The sequence below is a fragment of the Macaca mulatta genome, chromosome 19, assembly GCF_049350105.2.
Source record: "Macaca mulatta isolate MMU2019108-1 chromosome 19, T2T-MMU8v2.0, whole genome shotgun sequence".
Taxonomy (NCBI): Eukaryota; Metazoa; Chordata; class Mammalia; order Primates; family Cercopithecidae; genus Macaca; species Macaca mulatta.
In genome coordinates this window covers 13,626,710-13,652,044 of record NC_133424.1, presented here as the reverse complement: position 1 = coordinate 13,652,044, position 25,335 = coordinate 13,626,710, and the positions used below count along the sequence as shown (strand labels likewise).

The window sequence follows — 25,335 nt, the reverse complement described above, 5'->3', positions numbered from 1 at the left end:
TTTTTTTTGAGATGGAGTCTTGCTTTGTCATCCAGGCTGGAGTGCAGTGGCGTGGTCTCGGCTCACTGCAAGCTCCACCTCCCGGGTTCATGCCATTCTCCTGCCTCAGCCTCCTGAGTAGCTGGGACTACAGGCACCTGCCACTATGCCCTGCTAATTTTTTGTATTTTTAGTAGAGACGGGGTTTCACCGTGTTAGCCAGGATGGTCTCGATCTCTTGACCTCATGATCCGCCCACCTCGGCCTCCCAAAGTGCTGGGATTATAGGCGTGAGCCACCGCACCCGGCCAAGATTTTTCAAATAGAAACGGGATCTCGCCCTGTCATCCAGGCTGGAGTGCAGTGGCGTGATCACAGCTTACTGCAGCCTCGAACTCCTGGCCTCAAGCAGTCTTCCTGCCTTGGCCTCCCAAAGCATAGGGATTACAAGCATAAGCCACTGTGCCCAGCCTCAACATTTTAAATCATTTTAAACAAAGACATGGCTGAGTGCTGTGGCTCATACCTGTAATCCCAGTGCTTTGGGAGGCCAAGGTGGGAGGATCACTTGATCCAGGAGTTGGAGGTCAGCCTGAGAAATATGGCAAGACCCCATCTCTACAACAAACATTTAAAAATTAGCCAGGGTGGCACACAGGAGGGATCACTTGAGTCTGGGAGTTCAAGGTTTCAGTGAGCTATAATCGTACCACTGCATTCAGCCTGAGTAATAGAGCAGGAAACTGTCTTAAACAAAACAAAACAAAACAAAAACAACAACAAAAAAACACCTAGTATGTGCTCATCATACCCTTTTTTCTGCAAAGTTTGGATTTTAAAAACATGTTCCATTAAAATATTATTTATCTTGATGACTGAGTTGATACTTGCTGACACTCTGCACCTAAGGTGAGTGCCTCACTAGTCCTGCCTAATTCAGGCCCTGGGCGGGAGACTGGGTGGTGGACAAGAGGAGGCAGAGGGTTCCCTGGGGCTCTGGATGAAGACAAAGCCAGCGTCTGCTCAAGATGGCCATCTGACATATGCACACACATCTCCTGAGTGCGAACTGGTGTGCACCCAGCCACCGCCACCTAGGCGGTGTTCTCATGTGCTCAGCCCCATCACTCTCACACACGTGTCCTCACATACGCGTTCTTGCACACGCAATTGCCAACTCAGACCAGGCCCCAGCTCTTCCCCCTCCCGTCTGTTTCCAATCAGCTCGCTCTTGCTCTCGGTTTCATTAGGGGGCTGAGGAAACTTGGCTTCTCTCTGGAGTTCATAAAAGCTGAGTTGGAGCCGGAGGAGCCAGGCCTGCGCCCTCCTGCTGCCTGTGCAGAGGGCCTGGGCTCCCCGCCCCCACCTTGCGGCCACCACACCCTGCCCCAGCACCGGTTGCCTCTAGGCTCCCAGCCAGGAGGCCCCAAGGAGGAAGCCAGGAGGTAAACCTCCTCGTTTTCTGTGTCCTACATACAAGCCCAGGAGATGGCAGGCGGACACAGGGCCATGTCCAGAAAAAGTCCAGGCCTCTTGCTGCCAGGTGGGTGCCCAGAGAGGGAAGAAGAAAGGGAAGGAGTGACAGGGCTGAGGTCTCAGCTCCCACAGCCTCCTGCCTGATCCTATCTCCTCAGGGCGACCTAGGTGTTCTCATCCTGAGCACCTTCTCAGCTGGGACACTGAAGTCAGACCGCAGCCGCACGGCAGTGGGCAGTTCCTTTTCCTGGAGAGCAGCCCAGGTACCACCTGCTCCCTAAACCCAGCCCTTCCTTTCTAGAAAGTGGCAGGGAGGCCCAGACAAAGGAGCTACTTGCCGCAGGAGCCTGGGCTCCTTAGGAGTACTCTTCTCCATCCAGGCCCCACACCAACCGGGGCTCACGCTGGGAAACAACCAGAGCCCGGGCTCAGCCAGGAGCTAAGAGAGAGGAGCCAGCAGGAGGGCAGGGGAGAAGGCTGTGACTTCCCGCCCATAGTTGGCAGGACAAAAGGAGAACTGCGCCAGAGTTGGGGAGGCCTCGGGACAGGCTTGTGTTGTATGTAGCACCCACGCACGCGAGGAATGAGAAGAAGTGGGAGGTTGCTCAGGAGCCAGGTGGACAGCCCAGGGGCCCAGCCTGGTCCTCCATGGGGTGCCACGTGAAGTAGGGGCCAGTTCCCATGCCCACCACATGGTGCTGCTGCACCACATCCTACTCGGAGAGCTTGGGGCTGTCACTCGGGGTCAGCCCTGGCCCCTTCACCTGGCCAGCTGCCCCTAGACACTCAGCCACCTCCCCAACTGCCCCCCTCCGGGGCCCCCCATTTCTCACCTGGTCTGACTCCAGCAAGCACAGGCAGCGGGTGGTGGGTGAAAGCCATGCGCGGGGAGCTGCCCTGAGAGGAGAGGGCACTGCAGAAGTCCAGCTTTCCTGACTTCTTTAGAGAAGCCGGGCCTGGGGGGAGGAAGCAGCAACACAGGGCAGATTTAGCTGGGCTGGGGTGGGCGCAGGGAAGGCGGGAAGCCAGCAGCTTGCTCCTTCTTTCCTCAGCCCCTCCCCACCACCCCTTCCTCTACTGTGCTCCCTCCTGCTGCTCCTTGCCCAGTCCCAGGCCTTGTTCTGGGCCTGGTTCCGAGGCCCTGTGTGTAGGCCAGCCAAGGGGTGCTTCTGACCAGAGAGGAAAACAAGGCCCCTGAGTAATGTGGGGTGGTGTGTGCCAGGCAGGGGGCGAGCAAGGGGCCCAGCCTGTGCCCTGGCAAGCAGGTAATGAAGTGAAAGGGTGGGATGCAGGACCGACATCGGCAAAGGAGTGCAGAAGGAACCCCAGGGCGCCAGCTTGAGAGCCGGGAAGGGGTAAGTTTGGGAGAGACAGGCTGGGGTCTATGCCATGGTGCCCTGGGCAATGGGAGATTCTGGTGGGAGGAAGCCAGGGCCCCGTTTAGGGAAGGGAACACACAGCCATGAGCCCTCAGGAGGGACACAATGCCCAACAAGACAGCAGGGACAGGGGCCAGAGGACCTGGAGAGTCCTCGGGCTGCTCAGGCCTAGCCGGGCTGTGGAGGCAGAGCCAGAGGGGAGAGGACTCCCCCAGCCAGGGGACCCAGAAACTCAGCTACCACAAGATGGGTAATTTCAGGGCTCTGCCCTTCTTCTGGTGCCAGAGGTGTGGGTGGCATTCAGCATGAAACAAGGGCACAGAGAACACCTTGTTTGAAGTCTGTCTTTAGAAATTCATCTCTGCCCAGTGGCCATAGCATCCAAATGACAAAGCAGGGTCCCCAGGGGGCCAGGTTCTTCCATCTTGGGCTGAGCTTTAAGGTTGTACCCAGGTTGGGGGGGATACAGTAGAGTTGGGGCAGATCTCTAGAGCCACCATCCTTGGGGGACAAATCGAGTCAGTTTGGGTGAGGGGTGGAGGGGCTGCAGAACAGAGAAATAAAGAGCCATCTTAACTGCAGAGGGAAGGGACGGGGGAAGGGCGAACTCCCAGCCGCCAGCAGAGGTGTTATCTGGCAGCAGCTGTGTGCCACCTGATAGCTGGCACGGTGGGGAGGGGGGAGCATCCTACCAGCTGTGCACAGCTGTCCCCACGGCCGCACAGTGCCTCCCCAGCTGTTCACTGTCCTGCAGCTGGGCTGCTTAATTGGCGATTTGTCGCAGCCCAGGGAAACAACACACAGCGGGGTGAGGGGGAAAGGGAGCTGGGGGTGCTGCAGAAGGATGTTGGGGGGCCGTGCGTGGCAGGACTGCCAGAAGGAGCAGAAATGCAGAAATGGCAGGCACAAAAGCAAACAGCCAAGGAGAGAGCAGGAGCCAGGAAGAGGGGGGCTCCTCAGGAACTAGGTCTGGGCAGAGGAGCCCAGGAGCCCTTGCCTCAGGAGCCAGCTGTAGACACAGCTCTCTATGCACCCCAGGGGCAGTCCTTGCAGAAGGGATCACCTACTGAAGCCCTGGCCAGGGACCCAGGATGTAGCCCAAGAGTCTCCCGGGCCTTCTCAACTCCTCTCTCCGCCTCTCAAGGATCCCCTAGGGAAGCATGTGGCCCATGCTGGCCCAAGTCCCTGCCTGCCACGAGGAGACCCTGGGAGGGACCCCAGAGTCACACAAGGAAGCCTTCTCACAGAGGCCAGCCTCTGCTGGCCGTCTAGAGGGTCTCCAGCCTACTCCCTCAGCCTGAGGCCTGGAGGCAAGCCCTCCTTGTCTCCTCCCAGGAGGAAGAGAAGCTGCTGGAACTTGCATTTGTTCTGGGGCAGCAGAAAAGCAGGAGTGCCTCCCAGCCCCATGCCGCTCCACCCCAGCCTCTGCCTGCCCACTTGGCCCTTCCCAGTAGGGGCATATCTGGAAACCATCACATCAAAGAAACCATCACACAAAGGTCAGAACCTCATCTTCTGGAGGAGGAGAATGATGCTCAGGGCCCAGGCCTGTCCAGAGCAGACATGCCCTGTGCACAACCCACACGCGTGAGTCTGCACTCCCAGGCCCTGTCACACCCACAGTGAGGATAAACACAGGCTGTACCACTGGCACATCAGCGGGGGGCTCCTGCAGCCAGCCTCCTCACACACGTGTGCTCATGCACATGTACACACACACGCACGTGTTACATGCTCTCTTCCAGAGTCCTCTCCAGGTCTGTCTGCACCCTCAGTCAAGAACAGAGGTGAAGGGGGGTGGGTTCAACAGGAAGAGGAGTCCTAGAGGGGACTGGGAAGGTCTGAGCTGGCTTCTTCTGTACTCTCTCCCCTTCGCTAGCTTCCCTGCCTGGCCTCAAAAGGACTCTGCTCATTCTTCACTAGACTCTGAGCCTCTCTCTGTAAAGCTGGGCCCTTGAGACCAGTGGTTCTCATCCTGGGAGGATTCTGTCCCACAAGGGGACGTTTGACAATGTCTGGAGGCATTTTTGGTCATCAAAACTGGCGGTGGTTTTGTTGCTGGCATCTTGTAGGTGGAGGCCAGGGATGCTGCTAAACATCCTGCCATGCACAGAACAATCCCCCTACACAGAATGATGAGCCCCCAGATGTCATGAGTGCCCAGGGTGTCAAACTGCTTTAAACCATGAAGCCACAGGGTGGGGCAACCTCTCTAGAGAAATAGCAGGAGGGGCTGCGGCCATCCCACTGTGGGGTACCAGAGGCTTAGCAGTCCCTCTGCTTCCCACTGCCATACCACGGGCTCTACTGCTGACTCTGACAGCATCCCTCCTCGCCTCCACTCCCTTCCTTCAGCCTGCTCTGCCCTCCCTGGAAGATCAGGAGGCAAGAAAACAGATGGGTAATGCCCCCCGACAGGGGGATAACTGGTGGGAGGCTCACCAGGTAAACTGAGAGGGGGACAAAAAGGCTCTGGGCTTCCCTTGCTCTGCTCAGGATCCCCCGCACCCATACCTGCATCCACATCGTTGGGCCACCCACTAGACTGGCTGCTGCCAGCTGCTGGGGAACGGCCTGTCCCGGGATAGAACACGTCGTCGACTGGGCTCTCCATCTCGCTGTCATCGATGGACTTGGGGCGCTTGGTGGTGCTAGGGAAGGAAGACAGGGTCAGATGGGCCAAGGATGGGCCGAGGCTCCAGGGAGTGACCAATTGTCCAGGCTAAAGAACTGCGCATGGATGGCCCTCTACGTGGGAAGTGGTGCCGGCTGACAGCAGCATTTCTGGGCACTCACTGCGTGCCCAACCCCAAGATCAGCCCTAGGGCCCCTCAAGCCATCAGCTCCAACCTGCTCCTCTTCCTCAAGCCCCTTCCTGATCTGTGATGCCATGGTCCTCCAAGCTGCCCACATCAGAGAAGTTGGCAAAACCCTCAGCTGCCTCCTGTATCCCACCTATGATTTCCCAGCAGCCCGCAGGGCTAGGGTGAGGTGAATGAGGTACTCGCAGGGACAAAAATGCCATAAACTCAGTTATCAATATAAATAATATTTTAGTCCCTTTTTTTTTTTTTTTTGAGATGCAGTCTCGCTCTGTCACTCAGAGTGGAGCACAGTGGCGTGATCTCTGCAAGCTCACTGCAAGCTCCACCTCCCGGTTCACAACATTCTCCTGCCTCAGCCTCCCCAGTAGCTGGGACTACAGGTGCCCGCCACCATGCCCGGCTAATTTTTTGTATTTTTTAGTAGAGAAGGGGTTTCACCGTGTTAGCCAGGATGGCCTCGATCTCCTGACCTTGTGATCCGCCCAACTCGGCCTCCCAAAGTGCTGGGATTACAGGCGCGAGCCACTGTGCCTGGCCTAGTCCCATATTTTTAAAAAATCAAAATGAATGCCAAAAATCTCACAATTAATATAAACGCCCATGTTTAAAAAAAAAAAAGCAGGGTGGACCATGCCCAGCACAACTTGCCCTGGCCAGAACCCACATCCCTGCCTCACAAGCAGCTCCCTCCCTCTCCATGCCACCCCACCCTCCAGACCCTCCCCCACTCCAGCCTTTCCAATGGCCTCCTAACTGGCTATCAGTCCCGCCCACACACACTGCTGCTGGAGAGAGCTTTCTGGAACACACACCCTCAGCATCCCCTGCTTAAAACCCCACAGGGGTCCCCACTACCCAGCGATGAAGTCTAAATGTCTTCTTCTGGCCTCCAAAGCCCTCTGTGGGGTGGTCCCACCAGCCTATGTGGGCTGAACTGGGATAGAGGCTACCCTCTTCTCTGGAACATTTTCCCCAGACCTCCCAACCTCCTCTGTGTCTGGGCTCAAATGTCACCTTCCCAAGACAGAGACCTTCTCGGACTCCCATTTCCAGGCAGAGCTATATCTTGTGTGAGTTTGTGTCCCCAGGGCTGGGTGCTTCATGACAGCACAAAGCAGGAGCTCAGGGGGTGACTGCGCATGGTGGACTCTAAAGTGTTAGAGCCAGTGCCCTCAAAGAGAGGTGACATTCTGAAGCACCGCAGCCTCGGTGACATAGCTGACTATAGCCACTGGGAGGGCCCTGGCCCTGGGGGAAGTGGAGAGAAGATGGAAAGGCAGGACCACTGGGCTCACCTGGTGGAAGGAGGGGAGGTGATGGACCGCCGCCCCAGGGTCACCTGGTTGATGTTGTAGTAGCTGGGACTCTCCAGGTCCGCCAGCGAGAAGTTGGGCCCTGATGCTGTTGCAACAGGAGCTAGGAAGAATGAGACGGTGATGAGGTTTGGAGATGCGGGGAGGCCTGATGGGGTCTGTTTTGTTGTCATGAACGGCTTCCCAGAAGCCCAGAGTGGGGCCAGGAGATGGGAGAAAGTGGGCCATCTGGGCTGCTAAGGAACCTCCTCCCAGCTAGGGGGTCACAGGAGAAGAGCCTTTGGTTGTGACTTTTTCTTTTTCCTTCAAAGCAATGGAGACTAGAGACAGGCCTCTCTGGAAGACTCTGTTGTACCCAGCCCAGCACCAGTGGGGCCGAGAGTGTCCCAGAAAGCATCTGTCCCCATCCACCTGCCCTAAGACCCCATTAGGAGGACATCCCATGAGGTCCCACCTCCTCATTTTCAATCCCCATCCCTGGCCTGGAAGGAAGGACTCACTTACTCTGTGATACTCTCACCAGCTCCGTCACATTCCAGACCCCGGAAGTCACAAAACAGTCCTGGAAACTTAAGTGCCCTGAAGAGGGGAAAGGATGAGTGAGTCAAGACAAGGCCAGAAGGGGGCTGCCTGGCTATTTCCAAAGATCTTCCCCACTGCTGACTGTCCCTCCCAAGTCCCGTTTCCAGCTCCAGGCTGGCCTTCAGGTCTACACTGAGATGCTCTAGGTGTGCCCCCATCCCCTCAGGCAGGCTAAGCTCAGTCAAGGGACAGCTGAATGAAGGGGAAGAAGTGAGGGTGGCCAGGGCAGCCAGGGTAGGGGAAGGAAGTGGAGGGGCATGAAGGACAACGCAGCTGGGCAGGTTGGGAGCACTGACCGTTGGGCAGTGGTTTGATGTCCGCATCTCCTTGCTGGTTTGAACTATCTGATTGTCCGGATTCTGCAGGAGACACAAAGGGGAGGATGTGTCAGGAGCAAAGTTCTCCATAAGCACCAGCCAAGCACTGGCCCCTCCAGCCTGGTGCAAGAGCAGGGAGGGCCCAGCCCGGCCACAGAAACCTTCACCCCACTCTCTCCCTAAACCAGCCCCGGGAGGCTCAGGGAGACCCAAAGCAGGGAAGGAAAGATAGGCCCAATGCAGGTTTCTCAGCCTCAGCACTGATGACATTTGGGCTGGACTGCTCTCTGTGGTGGGGAACAGCCTGTACACTGTAGGGTATCTGAGCAGCATCCCTGGCCTCCACCCACTAGATGACAGTAGCACCCCAGTTGTGACAACCCAAACTGTCCCGAGACATTGTCCACTGTGCCCTTAAGGGCAAAGCCACCCTCAGGCAAGAAGCACCGGCCAAGAGTCCGGAGCAAGGAGGGTCCCAAGAGAGAAGTCAGAGACTCTCTCTCTCCACAGTGGGGACAGACCCAAGGGTCCCCCATCCCCCACCCAGCTTCAGCTCCCAGAGGAGCATCCCCTTCCCTAACTTGGTTAATTGAAGCCATTCCTGTCTGCCTGCGCCTCCCCCACCTCACCTTTATGCTCACAGGCAGTGCCTGGCAACCCAGAGGGGGGAGGTTTGCCCTGACGCTGTCGCCCGCTCTGTGCCAGCCTGTCTGGGCTGTCTCATGCCCCGGTGCCACAGCTGCTCAGAGGGAGCCCCGAGACAAGGGCTCATTGTGCAGTGGGAGCTCACAGAGGACTGGGGGCAGGGTGGAGTGTGTGTGTGAATATTTTGCTGAGCTTGGGAAAGCCCCCCACCCCCGTCCCCCTGGTCCTCAAAGCTTTGTGTGCCAGGGGCGCAACGGGGACCTCCAGAATGCCTGCCTGGGCATGACAGCTGGCGAGAGGGTGGTGGAGGGGGGCCAGGCAGGTTGTGGGGCAGGAGGAAGCCAGGCATTTGGTGAAGAATCAGCTGCTCACAGGGGGACCACATGGGGGTGGCATCTGAAAACCTTGCCTTGGTATTGGCCAGGGCTTTGCCCAACTTTAAAGAGCATTCCTGCCTCCTGGGTCTTGCCACCACCCTGATTCAACCTGCTTGCCCCCACCATAAAGGAGGTTCCCAAAAGGTGACATCACCCCTAGGGTTGGGGTGAGGGACCCCATCAGTCACTCAGGAGGCAAGGAACAGAGCTGGGTGCTAGGGCTGGATGACAGGATGCAGCCCACCTGGGTGGCACCCCTGCTTGCAGCATGAGGGCCCCACCATGTCTGGGGCTGAAAGCACTGGCACGCTCCAGGCTACCTGCCTTAATGTAATGGGTGAAAAAGGGTGACTGTTTCAGGCCCCACTCCCCCTCCACCCCATCCCCACTTAACTTTGATTTTTTAATTCCAAAAAATAAATCCTATTGTAGCGAGTCAAGAAAATGTAGTTCTTTTTAATACGGAAAGTGCTAACAAGTGCTTTTAATATGGAACGATACACTTCACCACCTCTGGTTTGGGGTGTATCCTTCCATACCTCCCCTTTCACTCAGCCCTGATGATATGTTTGACAAAAAGAGGTTCCCACCCTGAGTCATCTCTTTGTTAGTGGCACTCTCTGCTCTGGAGGAAGCCCACCCGTGTTCCCTGAGAGGGCAACCTCTCTGTGCCATAGCATGGTGTGAATGTGAACTTTCTTGACACTACCTCACTCTCTCACCTTGGCCCATTGCTGGGTTTCTGGGTCTGATTTGAGCCCCAGCCAGGCTGGCAATGGCAGCCAAGGGGTCTAGGGAGCAGGCAGCCCGCCCCAGGGCCTCCTCAGACCCCAGTCCTGTGGCTGCTCTAAATCATGGCTTGGGAAGGGCACAGCCTCACAATACATGTGCAGAGGTCAGTGAGGGGCACATGGTCCCCACTCTACTGCCCAGGGGTCTCTCTGCTATGAACCCCACCCATCCTAGGGACAACTCGGTCCCCAACAAGCCCTCCAGAGATGGATCAGTAGAGTCAGGGGAAGAAGGAGGAAGCCTCAGAGTCCACCCCATGGGAGCGGTCCCAACCCACTGCGAAAGGCCAAGTGGAGATGGTAAGCCATGTGCCTGTGCACACGCATGTATGGATGCACACGTGTGTATTCAGCCCAGGGACAGCCGAGAGGGAACCCGACAAAGAGATGGAGGTGGGCCAGCGACTGAGGCAGAGGCAAATGGGGCTCCAGGAGAGCGCGACAGACAGGAAATCCTTCTAAATCAGGACACAGCCCCAAAATGTTATTGCTGTTATTACTATTAGCTCTGTGTAAAGGAACAAGAGGGAGCGAGGATCCGGTGCGAGCGAGGCCCCTGCCACGCGCCTCCGGGCGCTGCTCCGGGCGCTGCTGGCAGCCATTTTAGACCTTGGCAGCCATCTTACGGCTGGCGGCCCCAGCCGGAGGCCCACAATGCCGCCACCGCCGGCCCCTGACATGCTCAGCTCAGCTCCAGGACAAAAGGCAGAGACATGGGAAATCTGGACCCAGGCTCGGAGGCACGGGAGCCAGGCCTGCGGCCGGGGCAGCTGCAGCCAGGGCCCCACTGATCTGCTCAAGTGGTGTTCCCCTTCTCCCCTCTGGCCAGCACAGTGAAAGGAGCAGGGAAGGCTGAGGCCAGGAGCGGGGGACACCGCAGCTCTACTCAAAGGTGGCTGAAGTCCTCACAGGGCATCTCAAGGCCCAGGGACTTAACTAGCTCAAGAGTAGACCCCTGTCCCGAGAGGGCAGCAGGTATGTGGTAGACCCCTGTCCCGAGAGGGCAGCAGGTACCTCGGGACACGAGGGATGTGACAGGGGAAGGTCTCTGAGCACCCTGTCAGCTCGGGGATGTGCCTTGGATAGATGGAGGAAGGAGGCTGGCAAGAACCAGCAAGTGGCTGCAGGGCCCAGAGAGGCCACTAGGTCCATGGTGGAAGTGCTCCTGGGGAGGCAAAGAGATGTCCTGCCCACCAGAAGCGCAATGTGGGCCAGCTTTCTTACCTGGTGGGCTCTTTGGGGAGCCTTGCCTTGAGGTCCGGGCCTGCTCTGGACAGCCCCCCGGGCAACAGGAGCTGCAGAGCATCTCCATGTCGTGACTGCCTTGCCTGTCTGGGCTCCCCGGGGGAAGGGATAACCCCGGGATTTGGGACAGAGAGGAGGAAGGCCCCTTTAGGATGCCCCTCCCCAGGCCCTGCCTCGTGGCTGCTCTGCTTTTATCTGGCAGAATGGGGCTTATCACAGCCACCAGCTGAACAAATACACAAATCCACGGTTAGTGAGGAAAAACACTCTGCCTGAACTCTTTATCTCCTGTTCACAGGCCCCGCACACTGCCCACTGCCAACAACACAGGAGGGGACCTGACTGCAGCATGGCAGGGCTCTGTTCTCCACTATGAAGGTGGAGGGCGGCCTCCCGGACTCTGGCCGGGCCTCCCACTCAGTCTCCACGCTCCGTCTCTCGGCCACCCCCACTTCTTCCCTCCTCGCCCCTGAGCCCGGGGTGGCTCTCCCCTGGCAGTCCCTGCCAGGCAGGCGTGCATGAGTGAGCCCCTGCCCACAAGGGAGCCCCCTCCAGAGTCTGCTCTCTCACTGGGGACAATGGGCCAGCTGGTGGCCTATGGGCCAGTGGAGGGGCAGGGACAGCGTTGGCTGGCACAACGCAGGCAGGTGCCGGGCTCCATCTTTTATCTTTTATCCTCTGTCATCGGCCCACGCCCCCGAGAGCTGTGTCTCTGATTCCCCAGTCTTCTGGGGCCATGTCCCCTGGAAGCCTTTCTGGCCTCAGGCTTCTCTCCAGCCTGCTTGCCAGCCAGTGAGGACATTAACTGCATACCTTTAAGTTCAGGGTCACCCAACCACCCTCCCAATCACTTCAGGGACTGTGGCTCCCGGTGCTTCCTGGAGAGACTGGTTGGAGATGGGAAAGAGTGGGTGCTGCTGCTTCCCCTCGCCCCACACCAACACAGAGTTTCCCTCCATGCTGGTGCTGGGAGCTGGAGAGATCTTTCTGTGCTCTCAGCTGCTTCCCACTCGGCCCATCAAAATGCAGCTGCCTAAAACCTGAGCCCAGCCGCTGTGTCCGACAGGTGCCTTGGCCAGGCTAGCATTTGAGGTCCCTGGTTTCTGGGCCAGGCTAGGGGAGGGAGAGTATCTCAGAGCCCACAGCTCATTCTCGATGCTGTTTGGGGGTGTCAGGCTGACTCATGTCACACAAAGACACAACTCTGCTGGTTGTCCTTCTCTGGGGACCTGGGCTACTCATGAGATCCATGTCTCTGAGGCAGAGGCTTCCCCTGCCCATGATTCTGGCCACTTTGCAGACATCTGGAAGGGAGGGCTATGAAGGAACAGGCGATAAGACTGGACTCTGTCTCTGCATGGGCCCAAGTGGGCTCTGCTGAACAAGCCTTCGAAACGGGATTTGGCTCCAGGTTCTGGGGCCACTCTGTATTCATCTGCACACCACGGGTCATTCCCCAGCATCAACAGCTTGTGGGCTGGAGGCTTCTGGCAGTGCCCAGCCCAGAGCCAGGCTCAGCCAAGTGGCCACTCTGGGCCCCTCTCTTCCTTGGGGGCCCCTCAGTATCCCCTGGAACAGCCACAAAGTTCCCCTGCAAAATTTCCCTTCTCACACCCACACCAGCTCCCCTTCTTAGCCCCTGGAACAAATCCCCACCTTACTTCTTTTATTCAGCTCTTTGCCTTTCCCCTTGGATCCCCATTTGTGATCTTACTTCCCTGTCTCCCTTGGCTCCCCTCCCTCTGTCCTTCCTTTGCCTTCCCCTCACCTCTTCAGCACCTCCCTCTCTTCCTTCTGCTGTTTGCAGGCACGTGTGCTTGCGCCTGTTTCCAAGAGGACTCTGCCTCTTCAGTAGGGCTCTGGAGGGGAAGCTCCAGCAGCCAGGAGGAGCCTAGGGTTGCACATAAACTCCAACTGACAGCACTTTTTTTTTTTTTTTTTTTTTTTGAGACGGAATCTCACTCTGTTGCCCAGGCTGGAGTGCAGTGGTGCGGTCTCAGCTCACTGCAAGCTCCGCCTCCTGGGTCCACACCATTCTCCTGCCTCAGCCTCCCGAGTACTGGGAACTACAGGCGCCCGCCACCAGGCCCGGCTAATTTTTTGTATTTTTAGAAGAGACGGGGTTTCACTGTGTTAGCCAGGATGGTCTCGATCTCCTGACCTCGTGATCCGCCCATCTCAGCCTCCCAAAGTGCTGGGATTACAGGTGTGAGCCACCGCGCCCGGCTGCATGATTTTAGTATAATATTTTTCCAGCTACAGATGGGGAGATAGTTATGGTTCCCACTAGGGTGAGGGAGGAATTCCTGCTGGCTACAGCCAACACTGGCCTCAGCTCCCACTCGAAACAAACTTGTGCTGTGAAAGGAGCCATGCATAATTTGCTGGCCAATTGCCCCCACGGACTTTGGCCTAACAAATTTTATGGAGGCTGAGGGGCGTGCACAGATTTGGCCTTAGCTGAACCCACATATGCATACCCAGGCATGTGCATACACTTGGATGCATGCACTCATATTCTCAGACATACACACACACACACGGAGGTGCCACTAGCCACTTCTCGCTGTCAAGAAAGGGTGGAGTGAGATGGTACATCTGGAGCCACCAGAGAGGAACCCCCTTCAACTCTGCAGGAACCGCTGGCCTTTGGAATGGGGAGAACAGCCCTTGGGGCGTGCCTGCCCATCCCCTGGCCCTCCCAGGCCTGACGTTCCAGAAGCAAGTGGGGGTACATTCTGTTCTGGGGGTGCCTCTGGGCAGCTGCAACACCCCATCCTCTGAAGGGCTGATGCGATTCTGGGGCCAATCACTGGTCCTCCCAGCACTGCACCCGCCTCCTACTTCTCTCCCCCTTCCTCTGAGATTCCGGAGCATCCAGGGCACGGGAAACCCAATCTCAAGGGGAGCCAGAGGCTCCGCCTGTAGCAATCAGAGCTGGAGAATGTAACTATTGTGCCTCCTGAAACCCAAGTCTGAGAATGTGAGACACCCTGAGGAGGGGAATGGTGGATAGATGGGGGGCTAAGGGGACGGGTCACAGAGGGGTTTTCCCCGTCTCAGCAAACAGGAGACTCAGGGGACCGAGGAAGTCCTTGAGAATGCAGGGCAGCCAGAGGGCAGACGGAGCGGGTGAGGCTTGGCCAGGGCCTGGGCCCACGAGGCTTCTAGGGTCTTCCTCTCCTCTCCATTCCTCACCTGCCCCACCAGCCACCATGCATGTGCACACACACATCCTGGAGTCATCCTGAGGTGGCAGGTTTTTTCCTCCTCTGTCATCCCTAGAGTCTCACATGGTTTAAAGCAGGCGCCCCAACAAGAAGCATAGCCCTCAAGCTGTGGGTGGGGGCAGGGATAAGGACAGGGGAACATGTCACCCCATTATTGTCCTCTCCCCTTTCCTCATTCCCTCCCTGCTCATAGGTCCAAAGAGGCTTCCGCCTTTGACTTGACTGACCTGCTGGAGATGGGGGAAGAGGACATGGCAGAGGGGATAAGTGACAGGAAAAAGGAAGAAACCAAGTCACACCCACATGTGGTCTAGGCCTGCTCTGGCTGCCCCTAGGGCCTAGGCTCAAGGAAAGCCATTGTGGGGGCGGGGGCGGTAGGGAAGGCACAGGAACCTGGCAGATGAAGGGCCAGCATCTGGATAGGACATTCCCCTCTCCATCTCCTGACCCCAGGAAGAACTACTTTCTCCATTCCAATGCACCCCAGCCTCTACGGGTGCCCCTGGAGCAAGGGCCAGGCCTGGCTACTGCAGGACTCACAGCTCGGCAGTGAGGCTTCGGGAAGCGAGGAGAAAGCAAGTCCGTCAGCTTATCTTATACCCAGGAGGCCAGCAGAGCAGTCTCACGCTTCATCTGAAAGCCTCAGGTCCCTCACGGTGTCGAGGTGAAGAAGGCCTGTCTCCTACAGTCCTTGGTTGCCTCCATTCCCCATGTGGAGACGGACTCCTAGCCAGAAGCCTTCCAGCCACACAGCCCATCACTGCCTCCCTCATAAAATGAGAAAGGTGTTCCTAAGTTCAAAATTTTCCTCCAAGAAAACAATAGAACTCCCACCTCCCTTCCATCCCCAACAAGTGGCCCCGGAGCCCTCCAGGGAGTTTTTTTGGTGTGAGCTGCTCAGCGTTCTCTGCCCGGCTCCGGTTCATTAGCAGCTGTCCCCAGCCCAGGGAGAACTCCTGGAGATGGGCCCAGGCATGGAACAGTGGGAGAAGCCAGGAGGCACTGGGGAGCTGAATGCACAGTTGCTCTTCCCCAAGGGATGACAGGCAGTGGCCAGCAAAGGAGAGAGAGAAGGGATATGCCCCTGGTGCAGAGCAAAGCACCCGGCAGGTGGACAAAGGCCCACCTGCCAATGGCCACTCCAGGACCAGCCCAACAAGTTAATAAATGAGACCCCTAGTCACAGCAGCAATGAGACAATGCAAGGCAGCCTGCAGGCTCCCCCTAGGTCTGCCTATGGCAAGGTGACCCAGCACCAACCTGGCACCTCAGACACCTGACTATGGAGGGAACAAGTGGACCCAGGGCATGGTGGCAACACTGTCTGGGGTGTTTCAGAGATACCTGGGGCAGGAATTCCCATCAGAGCAGAAGAGATTGAAGATGACAGGCAAAGAACAGGCAAAGAAGAAGGCAAAGAAAAACATCTTAGGGAGATGGAGAGAGGCAGGAGCCATTGGCCTGGGTCTGCTTCACCTGTCCTCTGAGCCTGCCCTTGGCCTACCCAGGGAGGTGCCCTTGGTCTGGAGCCTGTGTCCACTGAGGGGGTACAACACGGTGCTCTACCACTTTGGATACCCTGTCCTGGGTAAGTTGGCCTTGCCCCAGCAAAGAGGGGCCAAAGGGGGCAGGCTGAAGTGGAGGGTAGGAGGAGGAAGGAGGTGGGTGGCCAGCAACGGCATACCAGGGCTCCCCCAAATTCACATCCATGCTCCAGAACCTACCAGCCCGTGACTTTGGCCAAGTTATGAACTGTTTCCTCATCTGTAAAAGGGAGATAACATCTACTATTAGCATTCCTGGGTGAGGAATAAATGAGAAAATATGTATAATAAGGTGCTTAGCTCAGGGCCTGGTTCATAGTTGGGGCTACATAAACGTCGCCTGTCCTTCCACCTGGATTACTATTTCCCTTTATCTCCATTTGCTGAACGCTTATTCCTCCTTCTCAACTCTATTCAAATGCCACCTCCCACCCTCGGGGGGAAGCTGTGGCTGACCCTCAGCTCCCCTCCCCAGGAGCTCATGCTCTTGAGTACATGGTGAGTGTGTCCTAGATTGCAGTTTTTGGTGTCCTGCCCCAGAGACCACTGCCAGTGAGCAGAGGGGCTCCCTTGGGGCCTGGCCCACTACCATCTACAAAGAGCAACAGGGAGGGTTCTCTGTAAATATAATGGCAGAGCCTGGGCAGACACCCATACAGACATATCCCTCCCCACATCAGTGTGCAGTAGCCATCCAGTGGTCTCAAGACAGTCACCATACTAGAAATGGGGTGGGGGAGAGACGGCCAACAGGGAACAGGGAGGTTAGAGCTTGTCCCCCCAGACTCTGGGAGTGCTAGGCCCAAGGCCTGCCCAGCCCAGCCCAGCCCAGCCTTGGAATACAGAGAGCTGAGAAAACCAGGAGCACAGGCACAGGCCCATGGGCAGCCAGGCCAGGCGCCTCTCCTGGCAGTGCTGGCTGGTGCCACGATTCAGCCAGCAGCTGGAGCCAGCATTTCTAAGAGGGCCTGGGGCCAGGAGTCATGTGATGGTGGGGTCCACGCAAGTGGCCCCCAGTCCCTGAAGCTTCTATCCCCTCCCCAACCTGATGAAGAAAAACTGACAGTGGAGAATGTCCTCCACACCCCACATGCCAAGAAAAGAGAGGGGCCCTGGGGAGGGGGTGTCCCATCCTGGTTCCACCCCCACCCGCTTTCTCTATTTCCAGCACTGCCCTTTCTGGCCCTTTGAGCTGCCCAGGACAAGACAGGCTGGCCAGACAATCACTCTCACCCCCAGCTGCTCTTAGGGCTATTAATAGTGTCCCCACCTCCCAGGGCTAGGCATCACCCTCCTACTACCCCCATATACACTTGCCCTTGGTCTAATTATTCATAAAGGGACAGAGTCCTCCAGACCCTAATGCCAACCTCGTATGAGAAGCAGGAGGCAGAGGCTCTGCAGGCCACTCAAGGGATGCGCCTGGGACAAGCAGGAGTTTAGAGGAGGGATGCGAGAAGGCAGGAAGCCCCAGAGCCAGAGAGCAACCAAAGGACAAAACTAAAACTAAAACTAGAAGATAGAGAGAGAGGGAGAGAGAGAAGGAGGAGCCACAGCAGAGAATCAGGGTCAAAGCAAAGAAAGAAGACTGGGGCAAAAAGAATCAGAGAAGTACAGTACAAGACTCTGAGAGAGGCAGGGAAAGAGGGCAAAAACAAAAACAGAAGAGAAGAAATTATTCCTTTGGGAGAAGAAAAAAAAAAAAACAGAAAGAGGAAAACTTTCCTAAAGATACTCAGGAGTAGCTTTGTGTGCACAACTGCTGGGCTGCATGTAGCTGCCAGTATCTGTCTGGTGGGCACTCAGCAGAGTGAGGAGCTGCGGAGACCCCAGGACAAGTAGCCCCTACTCACCCACCCCTGAATGCTTCTGGGGAAGGGAGGGAAGGAAGAGGAAAAGGGAAAGGAGGAGGCTCAGAGAAGGAACAACTGGCCAAGAAAAGGAAGGTGGAAGAAGTGAGACCCTATAGAGCAGGAAATTCACTTTAGCCCAGGGCAGGGGAAGGTCCCTAAGCTCTCTGCCTATTTGCCTGAGGAAATCAAAAGGGACAGAGAATCGGCAAGGATTAGGGAGCATCAGCCTCTCCCACCACCTCTCTCTGCCCCCTGCTCTCTTTCTGGCCCTAAGCAGAGTTCTGCTCCTGCCTCCCTCCACTGTTCCCTTTCCTTGGAAGAATCCATCCAGGAAACCTCAGGGCCTGGGATTAGAACTGTAGAACCCACCTACGTCAATTCACCCTGTGGGGAAGTGGGAGTTAGGCCGAAGCCACCTGCCTCCCCTCCTCAGGTGCTAACTTTCTCAACCCCCCCTATGACCTATGAGAGAGCACTCAATACCCAGGCTGGTGACTCCAAAGGGGCCTCTTTCACCCGGAGACTTGCCTTGGTGTGGCAGAGACTGAGCCTGGCTCATGGACAAGCAACAAACACAAATGCCCACCATAATCAGATGTTTAAGTGGGGCCCTTCTCCCACCTGGAGGCTGGGAACTAAACAGCCTTTCCTCCAAATCCCACCTACACAGGGAACCTCTGGCTGGTCCATGGCTGGGGAAGTGGGAGACTCTAGCTCTGGAAGGTATGAGAGCCCCAGAGAACTGGCCACCAGGCCACTCAGGCCAGGAGGTCCTGACCCCACTAGACCATCAGCCCCTTGAGGACAAGCCCTCTCTGTTGGTTTTGTTTGCTGCTACATCCCCCACATCTCAAAGCACACCTGCAGTGGATAAGACTCCGAAGAGACGCTTCTAGATCCTTCTTCAAACCATGGCTACACTGACCACCCAGAGAACAGAGGCACCAGCTGATACCTTCCCCTTCCTGAAGAAAGAATAGCTTTCTTGTAGCCCAACCACCGACACTCATGTCCAGTGAATTAATGTGGAAACCCTGATGCCGCTAATCCTCCTGCAAAGCCGAGGTGGTTCCAGACACAGGACTGGACATATTTGCGCCACACTCAAGGGCTGGAATGATCAGAGGAAGGAACTGGAGCCTGAGAACAGCACAGCACGGGAAGGTAGCGGAGCACTCTCTCGCAGGCCTGCTCCTCTCCTTGCCCTGGAGACTCTAAAACAGCCACTGTCCAGAGGAAATACGAGGAATCTGGGCCTCTGACTGCAAATTTCCAGCTTGGAGCCCTAAGAGCCTGGGCAGGGCTGGGCTGAATGGACGGCACCGATTGCTGCATAGAGCCCTGGGCCTGGAATCAGAAGCTTAGGCTCCAAATCCTAGACTTGCTGCTGTTAGACCTCCAGTGTGTTTCTCTTGCTTCTTGGTGCAACACAACCAAGACCTGCTCAGCACCATGAGATGTGAGTGGGGATTTTTACAGAGTTTTTTCTTTTGAACATATTTTAACTTTCAGTTTTATATACTATACAGTATCAAGCTTGCATAAGGACAGCAAAGGCTGCTGAAGGGACAAAGTGACATTGATCCTCCGACTGGCAGGTGCCAAATTCCTCATTCATAACTCCCTGAAGGACCCAAAAGAGGCTTTCCCCAAACTGCCGGGCAGCAGGGCTCAGGGAGAGGCGCGGCTCAGGAAGCGACGCGGTTCAGGCAGCGAAGCGCTGCTCTCCCCGATGCCGTAGCTAGGTGGCGCAGCGAGTTAACACTAGCTGCTCTCCGAGGGCTGCGGCGGGGCGCGGCCAGCTACCAGCCCAGAGCTACAGGGGATGTGGTTCCCTCTGCATACCCAGGGGGTCCCAAGAGGAAGGAGAAGAACCCACTCAGGCCCAGGCCACTCGGACCCTGGGTTATGCACCAAGGAAGGAGCTACCCGTGACAGCGGCTCCTGTTGCTGTCGCTGCCAAACACATCCCGTGATGTGATGTGTTGTGAGGGCCGAGTTCCCCGTTCTCATTGATTAGGAACAGCTTGCGATGCGGGGGCCGGATGGAAAGGGGGCCGCGAAATGCGTGGGCGAACAGAAGGCGGGGGACCTGCCAGGTATATAGCTTGATTGGGGGTTATCCAGTGAGCCCGGTCCCACCCTGCGTGGCTGCCGCTCTGAGTCCTGCCTGCTTGTTTCAGAACGGAGCTGCCCTCGATTTGGGGGGGGGGTCTAAGGCCATGTGACCCCAGGAGTATTCCTAACGCACCCAGGATGTCCTTACCTTTTGGCAATGCAGACTTGTCTCTGCAATTGGTAAACACTTGAAAAGGAAGATCTCTACCCCACCCCCATAAAAAGTGAAAAAAATGAGACTAAAAGTCAGAGATCAGGAACCAGAGACAGAGAAAAATGGAGAAAAGTCAGGAAGAAAAAAAAAAAAATCAGCGCCCTCTGCAGTGGCGGCAGCAGCCGGGCGGGCACACCCTCCCGGGCGGGCGTGGAGAAAGGCCCCTTTGTTCCTCTGGGAGGTTAGCCGAGGTGAGGCCTACCCCCCCATCCCTCTGACCCTGGGCAGTGCAGATCACTTCACAGGGCCCGGGGCTGGGCCTGGTTGCTTCCCTGACCCCCTAATCCTCAGGCCCCAGAGCAAAACAGTCTAGCTGGCTGTGCGAGCGCTGCTCCCTACCCCCCTGCCTTGCCAAGCACCAAGGGTCACACATGTAGGGCTGGACTGGGCTCCTCCAACAGGTCGCTGGACACCCATACTACCAGCCATTAGCAGCTTGCCCATGCTTCTTCTAAGCTATAGGTTTCGGGGTAGATTCTACACACAGCAGGTGCCCCACAAAGGCGTGGTCAGAGAGTGCAGCACAAGCTGGGAGCTGATGCCCCAGGAGGCAAGGCTGGTTGACCACGCCTCTCCCACCCACAGTGAGGCTCCCGGGCTCTCTCCTTCACCGGTTCCGGATATAGGCCCTTTCCAATGGCCTCAGGCTCTGGGCCAGGAATGGTCCATCCAAGGCTTCCTCAGAGTGGGGGCTGGGCTCGGTACTAGGTCCCTCTGAGAGGTGGGGCCTGAGCTCAACCACTCTGTTCTCCAAGGAGCGGCCAGAGTGAAATCACCTGTCCCTAGTAAAGGGGAGCTGAGAACAGGCTTACTGCCACCCCCAGAGGCTGTCAAAGCAGAGGCTGAAGTGGAGGGAAGAAATGGAGGTCAAAAACATCCCTTCTGGCTGGGTGCGGTGGCTCACGCCTGTAATCCCAGCACTTTGGGAGGCTGAGGCGGGTGGATCACCTGAGCTCAGGAGTTTGAGACCACCCAGGGCAACAATAGTGAAACCCCATCTCTACTAAAAATACAAAAAAATTAACTGGGTGTGGTGGCGCATGCTTCTAGTCCCAGCTACTTGGGAGGCTGAAGCAGGAGACTCGCTTGAGCCCCAGAGGCGAAGGTTGCAGTGAGCCGAGATCCCACCACTGCACTCCAGCTTGGGCTACAGAGTGAGACTCCATCTCGGGAAAAAAAAAAAAAAAAGAAGAAGAAGAAGAATTCTAATTAAATCAAATTAGAAGGAAAAAAAAAAGCATCCCTCCTGCCCTGCAGCACACCCCATCCACTGGCACCACTCCCCCAACCATTATGGCTCCTGGCCACTCCAGTAGGGTTCCCCAAAGCCCTTAGACCAGACTCCACCTTTCAGTCAAAGCCAGGTGGCTTACACTTGGCCAAGAAGTGTGTCCACTTTCCAACCAGTGGCAAGCAGCCTCCAGCTCCTACCCCAAGAATGGTCAGCAAAAAACCTGGAAGCAGGGATTTGCCTGGACTGTTCTGTTCTGACAGTCCCCTGGCCTCACGCTGGGGGTACCTCCTCCCCAGGAGGCCCTAGCCTCCCACTAGCTTCCAAAATGCAAGTGAAAGAAGGGAAGAGGAGTACATTGAGTGTCCCCAGCCTCCCCAGGCCTTGTGCCGGGGGCTCTGGCCTGGGAAGTAAAAGGAGAGAGAAAGGGAAGGGGAAAGGGGACAGGCGCAGGCCCAGCCACCTGCCCACAGGGAGTGGCAGCAGCTGGAATTACAGGGAGCCTGAACCATCAGCCCCTGAAACGGCTGCAAGAGGCTGCAGCTCAGATACACAATGTCCTGCCAAACCCCAGTCCTTTAATTCAATTAAGTACGGGACAGACTTCCCAGATTTGTCTATGTGTGTGAGTGCATGTGAAAATCCCGATGTGCATGAATCCCGGGATCTGTGTGCTTGTGTGCACGTGCATGTGTATGTGTATGTGTATGTGTGAATCCTAATGGTGGAGGAGTAAGATGAGAAGAGGCAAATGACGATGGAGGATGGGGACAGGAGAAAGGTGAGATGGTGGCTCAGGGGAATAGTGGGGACCTGAATCTTCGTGGAGGGACAAACTCCAGACCAGGGTTCTCAACCCCCACACCCTGGGGATTGGGACTGTTTCATTCACTCAGTCTAGCTCTTTTCTCAGACCTACCCCTCCCCATCTTGCCTGTCTGACCCCCAGGAGGCTCAGCAATGGTTTCATAAAGCTGGGTACGTTTCACGTGCTCCTGTACTTCTCTCCCTGCAAGTATCCGGGCCCTGAGCTTTTTTTTGTTTTCGTTTTCTTTTTTGCTTTTTTTTGAGACAGGGTCTTGCTCTGTCGCCCAGGCTGGAATGCAGTGGTGCCATCATAGCTCACTGCAGCCTCAATCTCCTGGGCTTAAGGATCCTCCTAGCTCTCCTAAAAAATTAGCCGGGGGTGGTAGCATGCACCTGTGGTCCCAGCTACTCAGGAGGCTAAGTAGTTGGGACCACAGCTGCATGCTACCACCCCCGGCTAATTTTTTTTTAATTATTAGTAGAGGCAAGTTCTCCCTATGTTGCCCAGGCTGGTCTGGAACCCCTGGGCTCAAGCAACCCTCTGGCTTGGGCCTCCTAGTGCTAGCATTGATTACGGGTATGAGCTCCTGCTCCCAGCACACATCCTGAGCTTTTAAAGTCATGAGCCTCAGGTCATGCCTACCGAGGTCCAGATGGAAGCCTGTGCTCTACATAATTGCAGGCAGGGCCTACAGGAGAGGTGAGGGCTTTCCTGAGGACAGATGCCTGGAAAGGTATCCTGCTCAGCCCCTGGAGCCTGGCGGAAGCCCATGCAAAACCCCTCTTGCCATCCAACCACCCCTCCTGATTGAAGGCTCCAGAGAAGCAGGAGTTGGGAGGGTCCCCACCTCACCCCAACTTAGGGCAACCCCCTCCCCTGTTCCTAGGGTCACTTGTAGCTGTACTGTCCTGGGGGTGGGGCCAGTTCCAGCTGTCTTTCTCCCCTTAGGCCCCAAAGAGCTTGCCTCTCTCCCCAGCCCTCCAGGATCCCTGAACAGCCCCCTTCTGGGAGCAGAGCCAAAAAGATGGGAGAAGGATGTTTATAAGCTGCTAAAAGGGAAAAGGAAAAAGTGGGAGGCGGGGCAGAGAGGCCCAGGCTTCCAGGTAGTATAGACTAGGGCCTCGGTGGGGAGGGAGGGAGGAAGGGAGGCTGCCTTCCCCAGGTAGTCCAACATCTGGCTGACTGGACAAAGAAGTGCCCCCCTGCCCTGCCCAGCCCACCACAACCAGACCTCAGTGTACACACTCAGGGGTCTCTAGGCCCCATGCTGGCCTGCCAAATGACAGTTTCTGACATTCTCATCCTGACCCACAGGACTCTGAGACACTAGTGGGTTTTCTTTTTATGTATTTATTTACTTTTAATAGCTTGTTCCCCTCTCCTCAGCCTGAAGAGGACAGGAGCAGGGGAGGGCCCGGGGCCCTGGGGAGCCAAGGCTGGGGGTGTGGCGTCAGGAGCCGGCTTGGTAGGAGCGAAAGCCGAGTCTGCAGCTCATAGGGCTCCTCGCACACAGCTAATGGGAGGCTGGCAGCGGCAAATTGTTGTTTACTTTTAATTAAGTAAACAATGTCGGCTTTCCGCCTCCTCCCCTGCCATCCCAGCCAGTAATTTGGGGGATGACAATGGGGTTGTTTCCTTCCTCCTGCCTTTTTCCCTCCCTCCAAGCACTCCTGCTCGCTTCCCGCTCTGCACAGGCACAGCCGTCAGAACTTGTCATTGGTGAGGGAGGCTCCATCCCAGAGGAGGGGTAGGTCCCACTGACCCGCTACTGGCTGGGCCCAGGCTGCAGTTTCCACCTCACCAGGGATATGGTTCCACTGTCAGGTTCACTTAAGGGTGACAAGTGAGGCCTTGCCCTGAGACTCTCTAAGCACTGAAGGTGTGATCCATTCTCATTCTGCTCCCTCCCCTCATAGCTCTCCTCCCTAACCAACATCTTTAAAATCCAGAAAGTAAGAGTCTCTGAGGGATGCGGCAGCAGTGAGATGACCGTGCCAGGTTGCGAAGAGATTCCCCAGGATCCAGGAAACAAGCAGGTGGAACCTCCTGTTTCAGATCAGGGTAAAGGCCACAGCCCCTGAACCAGTGGGCTGCTGGGTGATACCAACTTTCCTCGGAAGCGGGACTGGCTTCATAACCTTGACTTCCACCGTTGTTGTCTTGAAATTCTTAATTTTTGAACAAGGCACCCTAAGTTTGCATTTTGCACTGGGCCCCACAAATTCTGCAGCTGATTCTGCTCAGGAGCCCTTAAAGTGAGGAACAGAAAGAAGAATGTAAGCTAAGCCAGCTTTTCACCCCTGGGCCCCCCTGAGTGGAAGGACAGGCAAGAGGGTCCCACCCCGCCCCAGGGAGGCCGAATTTCAAATGAAGCATCCTAGAAGGTGGGACTCCACGCAGGATCTTTGTGAAAACAAAGTGCTCCTAACACCCTTTAACTGTAAGAGTAAATGCCACTGAGTGGGTGGGCCCACCCTATGCAAGCTCACCTCTCCAATCCCTCTGCATTCAGTGAGCACCTCGTAAGTGCAGCAGAACTGAACAAGAAAGACAGAGGGAATCCCTCCCCACTCCCTCCTCTGCCTCCCAAGGATCAAACGGTCGGGTCCGGAGCCAAGCCTGGCCCTCAAGCTCCTCCCCGTGAGGCAGAAGAGACTCTCCAAGGTGTGTGCGTATAGAGCGGGGCAGGGGCGCCTGAGTCATGTGCAAAGCCCGCTCCTCCCCCTGCCCGCCTGCTTCCCCAACTCCTTCCGAAGGGCGGGTACTGCGGCGGCAAAGTTGGCTGGGGCTGGATGCAATTTCAGCCGCAGAGCAGGACTCCCTGGCTGGAAGCAATTTTCTCATTAGGACCCCAAGCCTGCTTCCTCGTTGCTTTTCAGCCCTCACTCCCCTTCTGCGAAACCGCACCCCACAGGCCTCCCCACAGACCACTCACACGCACAGGGAACCACACGTGTATTGAGTTGAGGGGCGACTGGGGGGTCACCCCTGTGGCGCTGGGTGCAAGGAGAGATTTGCTGGCACAAAGTCGCCGGCCAGGGAGGCTCGAGGTGAGATGAGGACTCCTCACCCAGGCTCCCACACCCACAAGCCGGTGCCTCCTGGCCTGCCCTACAGAGAGAGGATCCTAGACTGCAGGACCCAGAGGAGAGGCTAGGGAACCGGGGGCCAGCCGAGCCTGAGGGCTGGCCTCACGCGACACTCCCAAAAGAGACCCCCAAGCACTCAGCCCACCCGCTTCTTCCTCAGCTGGGCCCGGGGCAAGCAGATGGGCTCTCAGGAGGCAGACTCCCCCTCCCCCAGCCCTGAGGCTCTTCCAAGTGGAGGGTGGTCTTGGCTGAGGGAGGAGGAGAGCCGAGGCCCCATGAGGGGCGGCTCCTCACTCCGCAGACACATGTGGTTGGACTT

The 25,335-nt window shown here is 56.7% G+C and overlaps 1 protein-coding gene and 2 long non-coding RNA genes across 37 annotated transcripts in view; 2 read left to right on the top strand and 1 right to left on the bottom strand.

Annotated features, from left to right (window-relative positions):
• Positions 1-25,335, bottom strand: part of NFIX (nuclear factor I X) — a 103,918-nt gene that overhangs the window by 17,184 nt on the left and 61,399 nt on the right. For 16 of the 35 annotated variants that reach the window (XM_077977784.1, XM_028840301.2, XM_077977799.1 and 13 more), the window contains 5 exons: positions 7,851-7,913; positions 7,477-7,551; positions 6,955-7,075; positions 5,349-5,485; positions 2,289-2,411 (listed from right to left, as the gene is read on the bottom strand). In XM_077977784.1, the coding sequence (XP_077833910.1) occupies positions 2,289-2,411; positions 5,349-5,485; positions 6,955-7,075; positions 7,477-7,551; positions 7,851-7,913 (519 nt within the window). Of the gene's footprint in view, positions 1-2,288; positions 2,412-5,342; positions 5,531-6,891; positions 7,076-7,476; positions 7,552-7,850; positions 7,914-25,335 lie in introns of all 35 variants that reach the window. The other 19 variants (XM_077977790.1, XM_028840302.2, XM_028840300.2 and 16 more) reach the window with 3 other exon arrangements.
• Positions 1,444-5,786, top strand: LOC144336734 (uncharacterized). Its single transcript, XR_013409058.1, has 3 exons — positions 1,444-1,522; positions 1,614-1,718; positions 3,873-5,786. It is a non-coding gene; the product is annotated as an uncharacterized LOC144336734 (long non-coding RNA).
• On the top strand, positions 22,143-23,910 carry LOC144336706 (uncharacterized). Its single transcript, XR_013409028.1, has 2 exons — positions 22,143-22,305; positions 22,406-23,910. It is a non-coding gene; the product is annotated as an uncharacterized LOC144336706 (long non-coding RNA).